The sequence below is a fragment of the Apiospora kogelbergensis genome (assembly GCF_038363985.1).
Source record: "Apiospora kogelbergensis strain CBS 113332 chromosome Unknown utg000001l_segment0_segment0, whole genome shotgun sequence".
Taxonomy (NCBI): Eukaryota; Fungi; Ascomycota; class Sordariomycetes; order Amphisphaeriales; family Apiosporaceae; genus Apiospora; species Apiospora kogelbergensis.
Window position 1 is genome coordinate 1559133 of NW_027117418.1, and position 18578 is coordinate 1577710.

The window sequence follows — 18578 nt, forward strand, 5'->3', positions numbered from 1 at the left end:
TATGCCTTGGGGATATGCAAAGTCGGTCTGCACCCTTTCCTTGGGTCTGCCTAGGGTCTTGGTCAGTCAAGGCAGCAGGCCGTGGGTGCAGGAGTGGGATGGTGGAGGCAGGAGAACGTGGACAGATGCAGCGAGGCGGGGTGTGTGTGTATGTGAGAAGTAGGTCGAGGGTTGCGTTACTGCGGGTCCTGATGTTCCTTTTGGAATCGAAGCTCAGTGGCTCTATCGCGCAGGCGTTCCGCAGAAACGATCGCCTGCCTGCAGGTTGTCGTAGAAACTTACAAGGAGTCGTGTAGGGTGTACTTGGTTGGACCAGGTTAGAGAAGCGGCAGGGCTAAAAGAGAAGGGGCACTATGCAAAGGCGACCCCTGGTTTGTGGACGCGACGTTGGCTATGGTGTATCTCTAGTACGGTGACGGACGGTATTGGGATACCGACGACTCTGATAGCGGTTGAGTGCACAGCTGAGGTTACACGGGTTTCGCGGGATATTGATTTTCAAACGGTTGCGCGAAGGGCAGGCGGTGCTCGGAGCACGGCTGGGGTACGGTAGGTACGTGTGTCGGAAGAAAGTACAGCTCCTCCTTCTATCGCGGGCTTGTGGCGAAGCGGAAGCGACAGGCTGCGGGAGGTACGGTCGCGTCAGAGTATGGAGGCTTTGAGGCGACGAACAAGCCGGGCTTACTCGGTTGGGTATGGACCGTTGTGGACTTGTTGGAGGGTCTGCGTTGTCCTCTGGTCTGGAAAGACGGTACGGTACAATCGAGGGTATCAATCAATGCGCGTCGTCTAGAATAGATTTGACTGGACGGATGCAAGGGCCTGCGCAGGATGGATGCCTCTGGATTAGATCAATTGTCCATGGATATGGCAGGTCGCAAGTAGCAGATGGGCTCCAGGACGAGATGGGAAAACGTGGGATGCAAGCAAACAAACTACTGCCTATCTAACTTGAACTGGGCTTTCGGGATGAGAGGGTGGATGGGGATTGGGTTTGCGACTTGGAGGCAAAGTGAGCATAGGCATGTATGTGGTAGTAGGTTCGTCTTAGGTAAGGTTGAAGAAAGTACACCACCCGGCCACTAGTAGAGTCGCTACAAGTAACGTCGATGGATACATGCATACATACCTGGACGCCAACCTTTTCTCTCTCTCTCTCTCTTCGTGTTGTGTGTTGTTTGATACGGATAGACAAGCCGGTAGGGGGTCGGGTGCTTCTGCTGGTGCTTGCTGCTTGGGTTTTCTGCGTAGCGTGGGGTAGTTGCAGGACAAAGAGGAACGCGGATGGCTAGGTGCTGGGCAGATGGGCTCTTGTTGGTCTGATCTGATAGCCGTCAGGCAGTTTTGGGATCTAAGAAACTGAAACTAAAACAAGATCAGTGCAGTGACGACGAGTGGGAATGAATTGCGACGTTTTGATTGACGACTTTTTTGCGGTCAGAGCCGTAGCGCGGTTCGCAGAGGTTAGTGCTCGTACCAAACAAGTCCCGCACCGTCGGGGTGGATACTGGACACGATCAGACTCGGTGTGATGGACGGGAACCATCCGGGAAAAAGAATCAGGTAACCCAGCTAGGTTAACACCAGAGCAATTACACGTACATGGGACGAACTTGAGTTGATCTCTAGCATTCGAGAGAGGAAAGAGAAACAAGGCGCTACTATTTGGGCGCTGCGACTATCATGCATCGACCACCATGCTTCAACTGTTGGTGGCTTTTATATATATCTGCGCTGCTTTTGGTGCGAGGACCTATGAACTGCTAGTCTCTGAGCCTCATTACGGAGCGCAATTGACTAGCATGAACTGGCAGTGGGCGCTTACAGATCCTCTCAATCCAGGTGATTCTACATCGTCGTGGTTGAATGGTCCTGCCCAGCTGCCTGAGCCGAGCTGAGGCCTAGTAGGTATTAGTACTGTTTTTCCACTGCTGTTTATCACACTTTCTGCCCTCGTCTCTCGTCACACCCATGCCATGTTTCAAGGTTCCCCTCATCCTCCTTCTGCTAGACTCCATATATTCAATGGATAAAGCCGAAATACCCACCCCGATAGGTACTTGCTGTCCAAACTCGGCTGAAGCCTTGGTGCGTGGAGATCTCGCCTCGACAATATCATCAATCATGTATCTTATATCATTTCCACGTCAGAGCACACCACACCTCTGTTGGTTATCATCTATGTGTTTGACGTATGCGGGACTCTTCCAGATCTGTGGTTGCCAGATATATGTTCAAGCTGACCGCAGCTCTTGGTTAGGTGTCTGTATTGCAGCTGTATCTTCAAGTCCATCAATAGTCCTTACGAGCACATGTAATGTGACTGTCCGTTCACCATGCCTTAGCCCCGCATTTGCTAGATGTCGTTTCCAGCCCAGTGTGTCCCACGTAAAAGAAAGAAAGAAAATCCAGGATATATTCTACGTATGTACCGTGAATTGCATTGACCCTGGACACCATGAGACTCCCGGCCGCTGTGAATGAGGCGGTGAAGGTAGTACTGGGGTATTCAGTCGATAATAAACCCCCCATGTGATACTACTCATACTTTCCACGTACATAAGTAAACCCTGATGATCTGTTTTCTTTGCGGGCCCGAGTATGGCATTCCAGGCTTTCTCTTGACCGTGGAGTTGTCCCGACTTGACCGGCAGAGACATGGGACTTAACCGGTGTGAGCTGTGAGTGGGTGGACTGATCCATCCATTGCTGATTCGGCAATTCAGGCTAGGATGCAGTACTCGTGCAGCAACCTCTAACAAAGCAAGTTGGAATTCCAATTTGGAAAGCGCTGTCAGTGCTCGCAACGACTGGCCAGAAAGTCCATAGACCCTTGTGGAATGGGATGAGCTTGCATGCTTCGCCATAAGGCAAATAGGATGGGGAACAACGATACGCGAAAACAGCGCCTGGACCGGCCAATAGGATATTACTAACGGCATCCTTTTTTCTGATTGGCATACGCTGCAATAATTTCTTCGAACTGGTCACTTTGTAAGCAAGCGGCTATGGCTTACGCTGCCGTTCCTGGGTCTTGTGACTCATTACTGCTCAAACATGTCGTAAATGATGCCGGGTACGGGCATTCTCTCTTCTTCTCTCTTTCTCTCTGTCGTCGCAAGATATTGAATCTCGTGGAGACGAACGAACCAGAACGCAGGGAGGGTGTGTAATCTGTAGGCTGTACCTAATACTAGGCAATGTATGTATGCAGGTGGTCATCATGCCCTTGGTATGCAAGAATCCCTGGGCAGGCTGGGCCATGCAGATACTCTGCTTGTAGACGACCCAACTGCGTCCGACGGTCCCGACCCCTCTTCGCTATCTGGTGCCCAATCGCTGATGGTGGTGTCGTCGAAACAACCATGTAAAACTCCCATTCGTTACTTTGCCCAGGACAAGACTGCCCATATACCCCGTCTACAGCTTCTCAAAGTGGAACTTCTTGCTTGCATTCTGGAAGCTGGAATTGTTGTAGCCAATTCATTTCCATTCCGAATTGTCGGTTCGGCAAGCCCAAGCAAGCGCCTCGATCGAGCATCGCGAAGCTGCTGCCGAAGGTCATGGTGCGGCAAGCCCGCTGTTTGGGCACAGCTGCATGTGGCCTGTCCCCATCACACATGGTGCACTGTACGCAAAAATAGTCCTGCCCGCCTGCAATGGACGTTCCTTCTGCGGTACGGGGCTCACAGTCCCGAGCCACGAGTGCCATATCCATAAGCGTTGGGGTCGATTGCACGGATGAAGTAGGCATGTACACACGCACATGCTTCTGGCTATACGAACGCTTTACTGCCAACAACCTGACATGACGATATTTGAGATATGGCATCGGACTCTGGTGGAAAATACATATTCGAAGACACACCCCACCCCCTTCCACGTCTGCAGGTCTCACCCCTTCAAGTGACAGTTTCCTTTCTCGGTGTAATGGCTTCTGGTTTGTAGATAAGCCAGTATATATTTATGGATGTGTCTCTCGGGGACCAGTGCTCTATTACGAGTTCGTACCACACACAACAGTAATATTCGCACATGGGTACACGTAGCATTGTGTCATGCGTCTGAGGTATAGAGCCGTCGCACAAAGCCGAACTCCCCGCTCATGGCATGTTTTGCCGAAGCATGTACTATCTGACGGTGTTGGACAACATCTCTAACCCGAGCATTAACAAAATATCTGGGGACAGAAGGCAGGGAGGATAAACCGAAATATTTTTGTATACGAGTGCTTGATTTGCTGCCTTGTGCAGAGAGTTCTGTTGTGGCCACTTGAAAAAGCCACAACTCGTGCTGCGCCAGATAACCCAATGGTCGACTCAACAGCTCACGTCAATAGCCTTATTGGGCGAGCATGTCGCTGGGCATTAGGACGCCTTTGACGCCAGATGAAGCTTGGCACAACTGCATAACGCTACTTGGACAACACATCACCACCACCACCACAACCTTCGCGTCGCCATACATTGCTGACCTGGAACCATAGTTGATATTGTCATCATTGCCCCTCTAAAGGCGGGCGCGAAATGCCAGATCTCGATCGCGATTCCAAGATCCACGGATTATCCATATCATGCAGGTTAGACAAGCCTGCCCAACATTAATATGGCCCATGAAGCGGGAAAATGTGAGAGCCAGGCAGAGTCTAGAAATGCTGTATATGATAGCACTCTGGAGGACTGATAGGTAACAATATGCATTGGCGCCTAGACGTATATACCATCAGCGTGAGCGCCTCAATTCTGCACAACCTGCACATTGTTTTTCTTCTGCAACGAGAGTGACGTTAGCCCAACTGTATCAGATCATGACAGCCCATATCAGGCCACAACAAACTTGTTCGGCGATGAAGAAATATTTTGGTCCCCTGTTGTTGGGCAAAGGGTGACGTACCTTCCACTTCTCTAAGTCGTCCTGTTTCGTTTTGTACTGCTTGACCAGCTCATCCAGAACCTGCTTCAAGCCCTCTGCGTTTGTGTTGAGCGCAGGTATCACATCCTCCACTGTTCGTTCGACCAGAACGCCATTGATCATACGAAAGCACTTGCGCTCCTTTGGCAGCGGGGTGAGTGTCTCAAGAACTAACCTGTCTATATGTCAGTATTTTAAAGCACCACCAACAAAAAGAATTGGCGAGACATCTGATAGAGGTGGGTTTCATCTTCTTCAAGTCGTCTGGTTCAGCCTCCTAAGGGGCATGACATCTCTCATACCCTAGCCATAGACGCTAGGGGGGGATGACTGAATTGGAAGGATGCAGAAAAGAAAGACAGTACGCACTTGTGCTCCTCTGCCTCTTGTTCGACATCGCCAATCTTCTGTGCAAGTTGTTGCAGAGCGTTCTTGTAGTTTGAGTACTGCGTTTGGAGCTCTGAGATATGTGTGAGCCACGCCGGTTCGGCAAACGGAGACTGCTAGTGATGATATACTTACGCTGCTGCTGCTTCGGCGACGGACCTTTGGACGCCATCTTTATATTGGTACAGCAAGGTTGGCCGGATCCCTCCTCTTTGGTTATGTGTTCTGTATCGGTCGTGAAGAGAAATCTTGTCGTCGACCTGTCCAATGTTTGAATGCGGGCTGCTTCTCAACTGGCCTTAGGTCACCTTAGGTAATCCAATTTGATGTGCGGCCATTCAAAAGCTGGGACAATAATTGTGGTGGAGAGGCTCGGATCCGGAGTGGAGTCGAACGATGAGCATGGCCTGTCTGTGGTCTGAGCTTCTGATCCCTCCATCGAAAAGTCCATGGAGAAGTTGAAGTGACGACTACATTCCCGAGCCGATCACTTCCAACGTGAATACCTTTCGCTATTTTCGCTATAGCCAGCCACAGCTACTCAAAATGCATCCTCATTTACACACTAAGGACAATGCGGGTGAGTTGTCGAATGCTTCCTTGAAGTTCAATCTTGGCGCATCTTCCTAACCCCCGGTCTACCCATAGCGTGCGAGGAAATCATGACTGCCCTCGAGGAGTGCCATGCGCGCGGCTTCTTGTGGAAGTCATTAGGAATGTGCAGCGACACCAAACACCAAGTCAACATGTGTCTGCGTGCTGAGCGCCTCAAGAGAACAGCTACGAATCGCGGCATTGCCAAGGCCAAGCGGGAGAAGATCCAGCAAGCGTGGAAAGATATCGACGAGAACTCATAGACAACCGACGCACCTGACCTGTACGATCCGACAGAGAGAGAGAGATACTATACCACTATAGCTGGACACGGAATGACTTGGGGTTCTTAGTCATCATATGCATTGGGAGGAGTTTGGGTTGTTGGGATCTCGATTCCTATTATTGGCAGGCGAGAGGAGTCCCGAGGCTATCAAGTGATTTTACAGAGAGAATTCTACTCCACGACCCTTCCGACTCTTCGAAATGAAAGCGCTACTTGTTTCAGATCTTTCTTTCGACTTTTCTCTAGAAAGTCTTCCTCCAGGCGTTGCCAAACATGAACAAGCCAAAGAGGGAGATCAAACTGAGGATGCTCGGGACAGGCTTGCCACTGCGAAGTGCTCGTGGGATGGAGGAGCCACCCAGGACAACTGAAGCGACCAGAGCCAGCTCGACGCCGTAAGGCTGTCGGTTCTGGAGTCGATAACCACCCAGGCCATCTGGAGACGTCATGTGTTAGCAAGGTGCGAACGAGCATCGCCACGGGGAGGTGGGAATATGGGAAGCCAAGGGTACATACAGAGCAGGCCGACGGTGCACCCGGCGGCGATGGAGGGAACAGAGCCCGTCCGCACGTAGCCCATGGTGCCGCCACCGGCAGTCAGCGCACCAAGAACGTAAGCGATGTTGTCGAGACTCTGCACCATCTGTTAGTCGCATCCCCTGACATACTTGGGGGCTCGCTCTCCAATCGCGCGTACCATTTTGACTGGATCTTGATTCAATTGATACTGCAATCAATCTAGACGTGGAGCAACTGGGTTGTTTGCTTGTTGCGATGTGGCAGGTCTGGCTATGCGAAGTACTTAACCTTGTGGACGGACGTAGCGGAACTGGGCCCGAGGAAGGGAGCTTCTGTCGGACATTGTCATCGATCTCATTAGGGACGCCGAGGTGTGGCTTGAACATCGTTGATCCCTGTAGCCAGCCCAATCGAGTTGGTATATCTCGATCTAGCAACGTTCCATCACATTCAAATGATCATCGTACCAATACGGAATGAATCACTATCTACATACAGTCCTAATTGCTAGAATAAAATAAGGTATTTGTGTCTCTAGGAGGCAGGGGCTCCCCGCGAGGAGTTTACTGAAGCAAGTACCAATTGAATGGAGGTTAGTCAGCCGTCTACGATGCCCCACGCACTGCACTAGCCACAGGTCCATAAGGCCCGACCCTTGCACCCCATTGGCCCATGCTCTTGAAGCTTCGTGTCCCTTGAACGGGACAGCTCCAAACGAGTAAGTAGTAGACCACCATATCCAACCGCCACTTACACGACGACAAAGCCAACGGGCGAAGCGCACATTTGGACCAAACTCGTCGGGCAACCAAACGAACCTGCCATTTCCGAACACCCTGTGCCTCGTCAAATCCGCCACAGCAAGCCCAATTGCCATTCGCAATGGCCCCCAAGAAGTCACAGACCAAGGATGCCTCGGCGGCGGCACCAGTCGTCACGACGGGCACCACCGCGAGCGCCGTCCCCGCCGTCTCGGCACCCAGCAAGAAGCCCTCGTCGGCGGCAGTGGCCGCCAAGTCGTCGGACGCGTGGAGCAGTGTGGCCACCAATATCCTGAGCCACTACCAGAAGACGACGCCCCAGCGCACGAAGCTGATCGACCTCTTCATGGCCTTCCTCGTCGTGGTCGGCGGCCTGCAGTTCGTATACTGCGTCGTGGCCGGTAACTACGTAAGTTGCTGCTCCCCTCTCCATCCGATTCATCGGCAATTTCTTGTTGTTCGGGGGAGACACAAGCATGCTACAACGATAAGAAGACCCAGAGTACTGATACATGCTTCTGCAGCCTTTCAACGCTTTCCTCTCCGGCTTCTCTGCTACAGTTGGCCAGTTCGTTCTCACAGGTAGGTGATTCCCATACTATTTAATTTTGTTACAATATCTAACCTTGGCGATCTATGTAGCTTCCCTCCGCATCCAAACGACAGAGGCCAACAAGGCCGATTTCCCGTCCGTTTCCCCAGAGAGAGCATTCGCCGACTATGTGGTTGGCAGTCTGATCCTGCACTTCTTCTGTGTGAACTTCATAAACTGAGCAGTGAAGGAGCCGGGTGAGCAGAAGCAAACAAGGTTGGGGGATATGCGTACGGGAAAGGGGAAACAGTCAGTGGATGACCAAAAGGAGGGAGGAGACATATCCTAATGCGGTACAGGAATAAAGTACAATGGCATTTACATGATGTGTCCCTTGTACAATACCATACGAAAAGGTGGCGATGACTACACTGGCGCGTGAAGCTTTCGCATGTGGCATTTGAAGCAACCATAGTCAGAACAATGGATCAATGAATAACAAGGCTGCCATGATTCTCTATGGGATGTAATTCGGCGTAACCTGGTAGTTTCTCTATCTCTCTGTACGCATGTTGAGTCAGATTGGAGGAAAAACTCCTAATCGTCGTCCGCAGCCACTTCCTTCTCTTGCTCCGGAGCCGGCGTCGATGCTTTGGGTGGTCCTCCCTTGAGCGGTCCTCCCATAGGCGGAGGCGGGACCCCTCCGGCTTTAGGAGGTGGCGGCGGCGGCGTGTTTGTGGCCTTGGCGCTAGAGACGCCGTCCAGTTCCCTGCTCTTCTGTTCCTGCTCTGCGAAGTAGTCATCCATCATCCGGTTCGGGCTATGACCGTGCTTGTCTTTCCGCCGGGCGCCTCGGGCTGCCATTGGTGGTGCATTGCCCATGGGAGGTGGTTGTGCGGCTGGTACCAAGAAATCGGACGGCGGCGCCCCTTGCGATTGCGCGGCCGGTATAAACATACTGTTGGGGTCTGCTGGGGGAGCAGCGCCGCCTTCTCCCGGCGCCGGACCACCAAACGTCATGAACTGGCTCCCATCGCCTCCAGCCGCCATCCCCATACTGTTCTCCCCGCCGTCGAACATGGTTTCGCCGGGTGCGTTGACGGGCTCGTCCAGGGGCGCGGGCAGACGGTGCAGGGCGCCATAGCCCAGCACGCAGCCCAGGGCTCCCTGGCCGCCCCAGTCGCGCGAGGGCACAATCGAGACTTCGCGCGTCACGTTGTACTCGTTGTTGTAGACCCACAGCTTGAGGGGGCGCCCGATGTAGTCCTCGACCAGCTCGCCCAGCCCGCTCTCGCCGTGCAGGACGCCGTCGGGCGTGCCCAGGATGTAGTCGCTGTAGGGAAGCAGTCCCGCGACATCGGCTGGGGAGTTGGCGGGGACGTCGAGGACGTGCCAGATGTTCGAGGCCGTCGCCAGGGGGTGTATTGGAGGGAGATGCCCAGCGAGGGGTTGTCGGCGGGCACGGGTATGTGGAGGACGCGCGTGCGTTGTCCCTGTAGAAGCAACCGGTCAGCCATCCACCCAATTTGACAAGAGAAGGGAGGTGCAGGCTGAACTTACCTTTGCGCTCCAGAGTCCTAATGCGACCGACCCGCCTGCGCAGTTGCGAACCTCTTGGGCAAAGAGCATGGGATCTGGGTTATCCTAGATTCAAGATAGCTAATCAGCCGTGGTCCAAGCTGTAAGTCGATCGTCGATCAATTGACATACGATAACTCTGCCATTTATGCCAACGATGAAGTCGAACCATGGCTCGATGCTCAATTCCAAGTTCGGATTGCGCAGCACCTGGAAGCCAAAGCCGCCCTGCTGGTCCCTTCTAGGTTGAGGGTCGCCGTCTAAGCGGGATATGAAGCGATTGAGCGCGTTAAACATGGCTGATGGCGCCTCTGCTTGGATGTTTGTACCAAGATGGAAAGGAACGGCCTGGTCGCCTCTTCGGTGGTTTCTGGCGGGGAGGTTGTCCGGGTCCAGTGCACAGTGAATATATTCGGGGGCAATGATATGATGTAAGAAGTTGTTTGATACGTGGTAGCTGCAACTGCCACTGCCAGCCTTAGTTACTTAGTTAGCAATAGGCCCAAGCTCCACCTGGGTGTGTTAGTCAATCAATCAGTTATCTCAGTTACCCTCGCTATTCCAGTTATTTTGGTCCATTCAATTATTTCGATTTAGTCTCGTCTATCTGCAGGGGCTACTACAATACCAAAGTATACATACATTGCACGTCCAATTCAACCAACTCATTACGCGGCATACCTCGGCCCCAACGACGCGAGGAACGCGAGGAACGCGAGGTGGTCAACCTCTACACCATCTGCCACCATGACCCCCAAATACATGCGTGCAAAGAGTCTCCCCCTTACAGATGAGTGCCACCACTGGACCAAAATCGGCGAAGTCCCTTGGGATCTACAGAAGTAAGTTTTCTTTTTCTTTTTTTCCCTCTCTTTCTCTCAAGCGAAATCATACTTTTATCTAAATAAGACACTTTTCTAATTCCCGGCATAGGTATTGGCAGCAGCGCTACACCATCTTCCCCTATTACGATGAGGGAATCCGCCTGACCAACGATGCGTGGTTTGGGGTGACGCCTGAGACCGTCGCGACGCGCATCGCACAGGACATGGGCCAGATTATCTCGCCGGACAAGACGACGCTGGTCGACCTGTTCGCCGGCGTGGGCGCTAACACCATCGCCTTCGCCCAGTCAGGCATCTGGGGCCGCATTATCGCCATCGAGCGCGACGCGGCCACCCTGGCCTGCGCCCAGCACAATGCCGACCTGTACGGCGTTGGGGACTGCATCGAGTGGGTTCACGGCGACAGTTTCGACGTCTTAAAGTATCTGACTTCGCCATCTGCGGAGGATGATGACGACGCTGCTGCTGTCAAAAAGGTCGACGTCTCGAGGACGGCTTTGTTTGGCTCACCACCCTGGGGCGGACCCGGCTACGTCACGGATGCCATCTTTGATCTGAGCGGCATGGAGCCCTACAACCTGGCTACTATGCACGCGGCGTACCGGAGAATGGATCATGCACTGTTTCTGCCGCGAACAAGTGATCTTCGACAAATCGCCCGGCTGGTGCCTTCGGGCGGGCCAAAGATAGGGGTCGTCCAGTACTGCGTCAAGGGAGCGAGCAAGGCCATGGTTACGTATATACCGGCACAAGGAGAAGAAGGAAATGCTGTGAAAAGTAATTGATACCCCGTTTGATAGTAAACACCTGCTGGCTATGCCAGCCTATTCTCTTGATCAAGTGCATATATCCCACTGACTATCCCACTTGCAAAAGTGTTCACGCGTCATGACCCGATACTGTCGAATCGATCTAAAGTGCGCACATCCAAGAGGCCCACGGCTAAACGAAAGTTTATATTCGCTTCCTGAGCAACTTCTTTCGGCAAAAGCATACCAACACATCCACTGCCCCTTCCAATGAGGGTTACAAGTCGTAGTGATACCTTACTCCCTTGACCGGGTCGGTGTAGCCTAGCGGTAGTATTCTTATGTCTATTATACTTGAAGGCAAGAGGGTTCAACTCCCTCTGCGGTCACTTATTCGATCCTCTCTAAAGTCTCTTTCTTTTCCCTTCCTTTTTCGAGTTTGTTTTTTCCCTTGTCTTTCATTTTATTACTCATACTCTTACCTCTACTTTTGTCTGTCTCCACGCACAGCTCAGGGGAGCCGGCTTAATTTTTATACAGATATCTGACCACAATCAGAAAATAATAAAGCAGCTGCCTCAGGAGTAGTGATGAGTGATTCATTATTCATTATCAATAAATTTTGTCTATAGCTGAGTACATTATATGAAATTAGTTGACTGATCCGAGTGATACCCTAGCCCTATCATTTCCTTCCCCTGTTGCTGCGGCTGCTGCTGTTCTGGTTCGGGCTTGTAGCCGTCCGTGAGGACCCACGCCGGGTGAAAAGCGACGAGGCCCAGCACGGCCTCGGCGACGAGGAACCCGTCCAGGAGCGCGAAGATGGCCTCGTTGACGTTGGCCGTCGTGAAGCCTTGGGCGAGACCGATGGTGCGGTAGAGGTCGCGCACCAGCAGACAGACGACGGCGAGGGCGACGATGAGGAGATAGCCTTTGAAGCGGGTCGTCAGGGTGCGGCCGCTGCTGAGGCCCACGACGCAGAGGTCCACGTCGGCCGTCGTGCTGCCGTGCTGGCGGTACGTCACGTAGGCCTGGCACAGCGCGACGGCGAAGAGCACCATGAAGACGGCCAGGGTCGCCGCGTGTAGGCCGATGCCCACGGCCACCACCACGCCGCCGCTGTTGGCGTGCGGGCCCATGCCCGTCTTGGAGATGCCCGACAGCGCCAGCCCTAACCCGACGATTTGGATGACGAGTCCGACCAGGTCGGCGTATACGAGGTAAAAGTACCACTTTGGCCGGAGGAGGGAGTGCTCTTTGCCTAGAATCAAAAGAGTCCGCTCAATCGTTGTGTACATACTAAAAGCAAGGTTTTCCCGTTAGCAAATTGCGGTTCAGTTCTCTTTCTTTTTCTTCTATCTCCCCTTGCTGCTTGAATACATGCCAAGCGGATAGGCGTGGGAGCAGTCAGGAAAAGACAAAGACTAATAAGCAGGGATATACTTACGCCATAGAGACAAACGACGGGGCAATGGTGAGAAATATCGTGACCACCACAAAGAGCTGAGCGCTCCATGGCTTCGCCGCATTGCCGCAGCGGATACCGTAGCCGATGATCTCGAAGACGCAGGCGAGCGCCAGCGGGTAGGTGAACTGCGGCCACCGACGCAACAACACGGTAAAGGCGACGCAGGCCAGAAGGCTAGATACGAAGACGATGAGGAAGAGGGCGCTCACGGCCTGGCTCATCGATTGGGTCGGCATTTGGGAATGAACTCGAATCGACGGCTTGTGTATCACGGATGCTTGTGCTGCAGCATATGTCTCGGCAAATAGCAGTGATCGTCGTTGCACGGAGCTACTGCAAAGTAATGGCAATCGTATTGTTGTTGGACAGAGGAAGCCGGCATGAGGTGTATATCACCAAAGACTATTGGCGATATTCGTGTTTGTCTTTCTTGTGCCCCCAGCTTTCGCAAGAATTGGAATGGAGAGAAACAAAACAAACAATACTAAACCCCCGGGGAGAGAAATCAACAGCATGAAAGGCAAAAAATAGGAAAAGGAAAAAGACGATGCTGAGCCACGGCCATGGACAGCCGGACGGAAGCGATGCAAAAAGCCATGTCCGAATCTCCAAGCGAGACTCGGACATGGATCAGCCAGTGAGACGTTCCTGTTTTCATGACCTGACTCGGCCCAGGCAGTCGTTGACAGAACCATAATTACCCTTTTCCAGGTGTGCCGGCCCCCTACCTCTGACTCTCTCTGTGTGTGTGCCTTGCACCTGAGCCAGCCAAGACTGGCTAGCTCTTAGGCGAGATCCCCTCTTGTGTCTTATCACGACAACCGCGAGATGATGATTCCATGTCTGGAGAGAGGCCTAGACTCGGCAGCCGTTGGGTCAGACTGAAGAAAGACCTACCCGGGTGGGCTCCTTGCTGCATCCTGCTGCAGCTGCAGCTACCAGGATCAGCAATTAAAAAACGTGGTGTTGCAATCTGCATCCATCGTGCCAAGTTCGGAGTCACCATGGCCACCACGACGCAGGAAGAGAGGATACAGTAAGTGCAATCGGCGAGAACTGATGGGCCTGGGCCAGGCTGACCAACCGGGGCGCAGGCCGGTGGTTAGCTACTCAGGTCGTCGAGCGTTGCGCGTCAACGTCGTGTTACATAAATAGATGTGGGATGTGGATGACCTGCAGGAACAGCAGCAGGGGTTGGGGCTGATTGCGCCTCAGCCCTGCAGTCGGCTCAGCTGAGAACGACACGACGAGACGAGACAAGTCAAGACAAGACAAGACAAGGGGGGCTGTGGATGTTGGACCCCAAACAATACCACCCCCAACTGGCCATTCAACCTTGGCGTTCTGCATTTTGACCCCAAAAGGGTGACCAACCCAAGCTTCAACACAGCATCGCAGATTGGGGGCAGCTGCCGGCACTTCGCAGCTTTCGCCAACAACCACAATGTGGTCACGATGCATCTACCCGGGTTTCAAGTTGATGGCCAAAGACAACATCTGGTTCTCTTGTTGTCAATATCTGTGGGCTAAAATGAGGTGTGTATTGAGTATCTGATAAGGTTGTTAATTTCTACAATCTGAATGATATGGAAATGCCGTCAAATCATTATAGCCCTGGGCTTTGTTCCCCTCAAACCTCCAAAAAATAAAGCTGGCATGAATTCATCAGAAATGTCGACCATCCAAGAAGGGGCCAACCGAAGACGTATTGGGGGTTTTCATTAACCTCCTCGCCCCCATGCATCCAAAGCAAGTTTGGGGCCAGGCCAATGATGAGCCTCTGGCCTTCCTCCACGAGCCGGATGCTTTTGTTTTCTCGGCTGACCTGCCTGCTGTTTTGCAAACTCCGTCCGCCGTATTATACTCCAAAGTAATATCCTATTCCCATCATTAACTCATAAGAAGAAGAAGAAAAAGGCACATTCCCAGGACTCCGACCGCTCCACACCCTTGTGGTTATCTTTTATCCCCTCTTATATTCCAGGCAGGCTGAAGTTAGGATCCTGGGGCCAGTTGCCAAGCATGGCCGGGTCTCCGCCAATGCGCACGTACGTGCCGACGGCGGGGATGCCGCCGTCCAGGACGTAGAACTGGAACCAGCCGGGCGGACACACGTGTTTGTTGGGCGGCGCCGTGACGGTGCAGGTGGTGCCTGTGCAGCTGAGCGCCGGGAATATGGTGCGGGACCCCATCGAGTTGCCGTGTGTGCTGGAGACGGCGCCGAGGAGCGACACGGTGACGGCGCCGTTGACGGGCGTCGAGATGGTGAAGCTCACAGTCTGGCCCCAGGCCCAGTCCTTGTTGGTGAGGTTGAAGGTGGGCCGCGTCTTGCCCTTGAGTAGGTACGGTGGGGTGAATACCTCGACGCGCATCTCCTCGGGGTGTGTGCCGTCCTGGGGGTCCGAGCCCGAGATCAGGACCCGGCCGTCCAGCAGTGTGATGGCCTCGCTGTGGTAGAGACGGGCCACGATCGTCGTGGCCATGTTGCTCATACGCTGGCCAAAGGGCTTGGACGGGTCGTACAGGACGGCTTGGTAGTTGGGGTCGGTGGCAAGGCCGAAACCGGCCACGCCTTCCTTGGCGCCGTTGGCGATCAGGTATGTGCCGTCCGGCAGCGCTGCCATGCACGTCATGACACGCTTGGAAGGCATACGCTCCAGCGCCCACGTGGGGTTGGGAGCATCTGGGTAAATGCTCACGCAGTTGTCCAGACCCTCTCGACCACTGCTGGCACCGCCGCAAACCATGACACCGAGGGGGTCGGTGTAGGGTGCATACTGTGGGAGAAGCACGGCGGTCCCTTCAAGAGGATAAGTACGGCCCCCGTACGGATCGTTGACCGAAGTTGGCATCTGGGGCATGATCTTGATTGTCGCGAAGGTATTCTCGTCCAGAATTCGCCCTTCGTTCCAGTAACACGCAAAGATGCCGCCACTGGGAAGCACAGCCATGAACGGGTACAGGTTGTTCGGGTCTGTTCGCTCGAGCCAGTCCATATACAGAGGCGCCGTGCCGGTGTAGGGAAGGATCTCCAAAGTCGGCTCGGGCGCGGCATTGGAGCCCTTCTCACCACCGACGACGAGCACCGATCCATTGGCCATGATCATAGCACTCGGGTACCATCGCCCAGCCTGTAGCTTCAGGGTTTGCACGTTCTCTTGCCAGTCGTTTTTGCCAGGGACGCCGGCAGAACCATCAGGCCAGTACAGCCGAACACCAAAGGTAGAGTCAAGAGACCAACCACCGACAGTGAGCTGCCGGCCAACCTTGTCCGGGAGGGTTATGCCAGCATTGCAAAAGACATCTGTCTTCAGATGCATCGTTCTCCAAGCCGCTGTGAAGTTGTTTATCTGACTCAGATCAAGCTCGTACGCGCCTGTGCTGTTGGGGGCTCCGGTGCCCCATTTCTCCAAGAAGGTGACCTTTCCGGTGATTGACTGCATTGTTAAGAGCGGCGTGACTACACCGCCAATAAGGAGGGAATATGTCCCTGCGTCAGCGCCTGTAGGGTTGTTGAACACATAGAGCGGCGATGCTCCCGACCACTGGTAAGTGGACAGTCGGGAACCGCCGCCGCAGATGGCCGAGGCGTTGCCGGCGCAGACGATGTTGCAACTCGAGTCGGGCTGCTGTGCGATACCGGGTTGTGTCAAGTCCCAAGGATCGCCACAGTAGCACTCGTCGCCATACTCCACCCCGGCAATAGGATAGCCAAACTGCGCGCAATTGTACAAGCATTGGCTTGCCGTGTTGGTACCTGGGAAATGCATCGACCAAGGAAGGGTTCGCTCGTTGTTGACGTTGTCGTTGTAACACCCAATGTAAGTCCAAGAGTTGTTGAGACCCGAGGTCTGGACGACTGGAGGCTGGTAAACTTGAGGTTTCCCCTGGGCCACGATGTTTAGGTATCCCGGACCACCGCAGAACTGCGAGCTATCACCCGAGCATGTGTTGCTGCAAAGGGAGGGGTTGCCAGAGTCGTGACCTCCGTTGTAGATGGCGTTGCCGCAGAAGCACTGCTTCGAAAACTCTGTACCCGAGATGGTATATCCTCTGTTCTGGCAGAGGAAAGCACAGTCCTGCGGGGTGAGTGTGTCACTGTCAGGGTTCTGGTAGTCTTGGATGATGCGCCCATTCGGACCATCTTGCCAACAACCCTGGGCGCTCCAGCCGGCGGGGGGACCAGTGGTGGTAGGAGCTGGCGCTGCCGTAGACGTTGGCGAATTCACAGGCGGCGCGGAGGAGCTGCTGCTGGGGACTGCGGTGCCGTTCTTGACGTATACCGACAGACGGTTGCCGTTGCCGCAGTACTCGTATTGGTTACCGGCACAGGGTTGAGAGCAGTCGCTGGCCGGTGCAGGCTTCGGGCCGTTGAGGAAGGTATTGCCACAGTAGCATTCGCGACCATACTCGGTTCCGAAGTAGGTAGTTCCTTTGGCACCGCAGTAGGCGCCACAAGACTCGACCGTCATCGAATCGTCGGCGTAGCTATCAAGCTGCAGAGTCCGGCCAGGCTGCTCGATTTGACAGCCATACCAAATATAGTTACCCACAACCGGGGGCTGGGAGGGCCCAGTCGGGGTCGAGGTCGGAGCAGTAGAGCCGGTAGCTGGGGTTGTAGAGGTCGAGGCTGCGGTAGACGAGGGTGCTGGTCCAGCAGCGCCAAAGCCGTAAACGTTGAGCCGGTCCGGACCACCACAGATTTCTGTCTGGTTGCCAGAGCAGACCATCCCACAGCCTGTAGCAATAGGGGCACCTCCGTTCTGAAAACTATTTCCACAAACTACCGAGAGGGTTAGTGACTTGACAGATACTTTCGTGAGGTGGGCTCAACGCAGGCAAGACTCACAGCATTGGCTGGCGTACTCGGTACCAGCGTATTTGTAGCCGGCTGCTTTACAAGCAGCCGTACAAGTCAAGGCACTGTTATTGCCACCGGTGTTGGCTTGGTAGGCGAACGTCCGGCCGCCGTTTCCCTCCCTGTGGCAGGTAGCGGAGATAGAGAGTCAGACATGCATTTCCATTGACGCCCACGACGGATACCATGATAGGGGGACTTACGAGTAACATCCGAGAGACGTCCACCCTGGCACGCCAAGGTTGGGCCCAGGTCCAGTATTGGCGGGATCGTTGTACACCGACAGCCAGCCAGGACCTCCGCATGATTGAGTCTTGTTGCCGTCGCAGGGTGTGTTGCACGAAGAGTCCTGGCCGATCTTGGACCCCGTTTGGAGTGTACTTCCGCAGTCTATATTGCTGAATTAGAGAAAGGACCAGGAAAATCCAGGAGGTTGTAATCGTTTCACTTACAGCACTGGTTGTAGTACTCAGCGCCAGCATAGGGATAACCTTTCTGGTTGCAGTACCCAACGCACTCCTCGATCGTCATCTTTCCTGGGTCGACGAGAGAGTCCGAATTCAATGCACGCCCATTGACCTCACTGTAACACCCGGAGTAAGTCCACCCATTGGGAAGACCCAGGGAGGCCGGGACCAGTAAGGCCAAGGTGGCGAGCACGCATCGCCTTCTTGACGCCATTGCTGCACCCGAATATGTCGATGATCTTCAGCGCAGAGCCAGGTTCAGTCGATGTGGAAGAGGCCAGAGGCGTGGGAGCGATAGATGAAACACGATATAGCCCTGTGGTGGGCATACCCCTATTTATGAGTTGGAAGCTGTTCATAGCTGCCAATTGTTCTAGACGCGTGTCAGCTGAATGTAAGTGCTGCCCACGGGCTAGAGAGGACCAAGGCGAGCTTGGCCACTGTGAATTGGCACTAGGCGTCGTGAGGCTTTCGGCCAGGTCTGTTGTTTGTTGTTTGGAGGTCGCGCCCCTCCGGGTATGATTAGCCGTTCGTCTCTCTCGATGAGCTGGTCCATCGAGGTCTATTCGTGTGAGAGCCTTGTTTGATACCGTGGGCCTGCCATATTCGTTCCCAACATGGGT

General features: G+C 53.9%; 8 protein-coding genes across 8 annotated transcripts; 3 read left to right on the forward strand and 5 right to left on the reverse strand.

The window, feature by feature from the left end:
• Window positions 1-4736: 4736 nt before the first annotated feature.
• Window positions 4737-5470, reverse strand: PG998_000510 (prefoldin subunit 2; the record flags this gene model as incomplete). The annotated part of the gene is made up of 4 exons (XM_066867328.1): window positions 4737-4769; window positions 4894-5086; window positions 5281-5371; window positions 5434-5470. 4 exons carry the CDS (start codon window positions 5468-5470, stop codon window positions 4737-4739), a joined length of 354 nt encoding a protein of 117 aa, XP_066735743.1.
• Window positions 5471-5844: 374 nt separating this feature from the next.
• PG998_000511 (cytochrome c oxidase biogenesis protein Cmc1-like protein) lies at window positions 5845-6155 on the forward strand (the record flags this gene model as incomplete). The annotated part of the gene is made up of 2 exons (XM_066867329.1): window positions 5845-5878; window positions 5947-6155. The coding sequence occupies 2 exons, from the start codon at window positions 5845-5847 to the stop codon at window positions 6153-6155; spliced, it is 243 nt and encodes an 80-aa protein (XP_066735744.1).
• A 265-nt stretch (window positions 6156-6420) lies between these two features.
• On the reverse strand, window positions 6421-6878 carry PG998_000512 (uncharacterized protein; the record flags this gene model as incomplete). Its single annotated transcript, XM_066867330.1, has 3 exons — window positions 6421-6614; window positions 6695-6812; window positions 6876-6878. 3 exons carry the CDS (start codon window positions 6876-6878, stop codon window positions 6421-6423), a joined length of 315 nt encoding a protein of 104 aa, XP_066735745.1.
• A 701-nt stretch (window positions 6879-7579) lies between these two features.
• On the forward strand, window positions 7580-8231 carry PG998_000513 (Dolichyl-diphosphooligosaccharide--protein glycosyltransferase subunit OST2; the record flags this gene model as incomplete). The annotated part of the gene is made up of 3 exons (XM_066867331.1): window positions 7580-7867; window positions 7983-8040; window positions 8101-8231. The coding sequence occupies 3 exons, from the start codon at window positions 7580-7582 to the stop codon at window positions 8229-8231; spliced, it is 477 nt and encodes a 158-aa protein (XP_066735746.1).
• Window positions 8232-8587: 356 nt separating this feature from the next.
• On the reverse strand, window positions 8588-9865 carry PG998_000514 (uncharacterized protein; the record flags this gene model as incomplete). Its single annotated transcript, XM_066867332.1, has 3 exons — window positions 8588-9483; window positions 9547-9634; window positions 9701-9865. 3 exons carry the CDS (start codon window positions 9863-9865, stop codon window positions 8588-8590), a joined length of 1149 nt encoding a protein of 382 aa, XP_066735747.1.
• Window positions 9866-10315: 450 nt separating this feature from the next.
• Window positions 10316-11198, forward strand: PG998_000515 (RNA cap guanine-N2 methyltransferase; the record flags this gene model as incomplete). Its single annotated transcript, XM_066867333.1, has 2 exons — window positions 10316-10410; window positions 10502-11198. The coding sequence occupies 2 exons, from the start codon at window positions 10316-10318 to the stop codon at window positions 11196-11198; spliced, it is 792 nt and encodes a 263-aa protein (XP_066735748.1).
• A 641-nt stretch (window positions 11199-11839) lies between these two features.
• PG998_000516 (RTA1-domain-containing protein) lies at window positions 11840-12866 on the reverse strand (the record flags this gene model as incomplete). Its single annotated transcript, XM_066867334.1, has 2 exons — window positions 11840-12461; window positions 12610-12866. Coding segments are annotated over 2 exons (879 nt in total), but the record flags the coding sequence as incomplete, so codon positions are not given.
• Window positions 12867-14603: 1737 nt separating this feature from the next.
• Window positions 14604-18314, reverse strand: PG998_000517 (WSC domain-containing protein; the record flags this gene model as incomplete). The annotated part of the gene is made up of 5 exons (XM_066867335.1): window positions 14604-17413; window positions 17480-17610; window positions 17692-17878; window positions 17941-18071; window positions 18109-18314. 5 exons carry the CDS (start codon window positions 18312-18314, stop codon window positions 14604-14606), a joined length of 3465 nt encoding a protein of 1154 aa, XP_066735750.1.
• Between the last annotated feature and the right edge of the window lie 264 nt (window positions 18315-18578).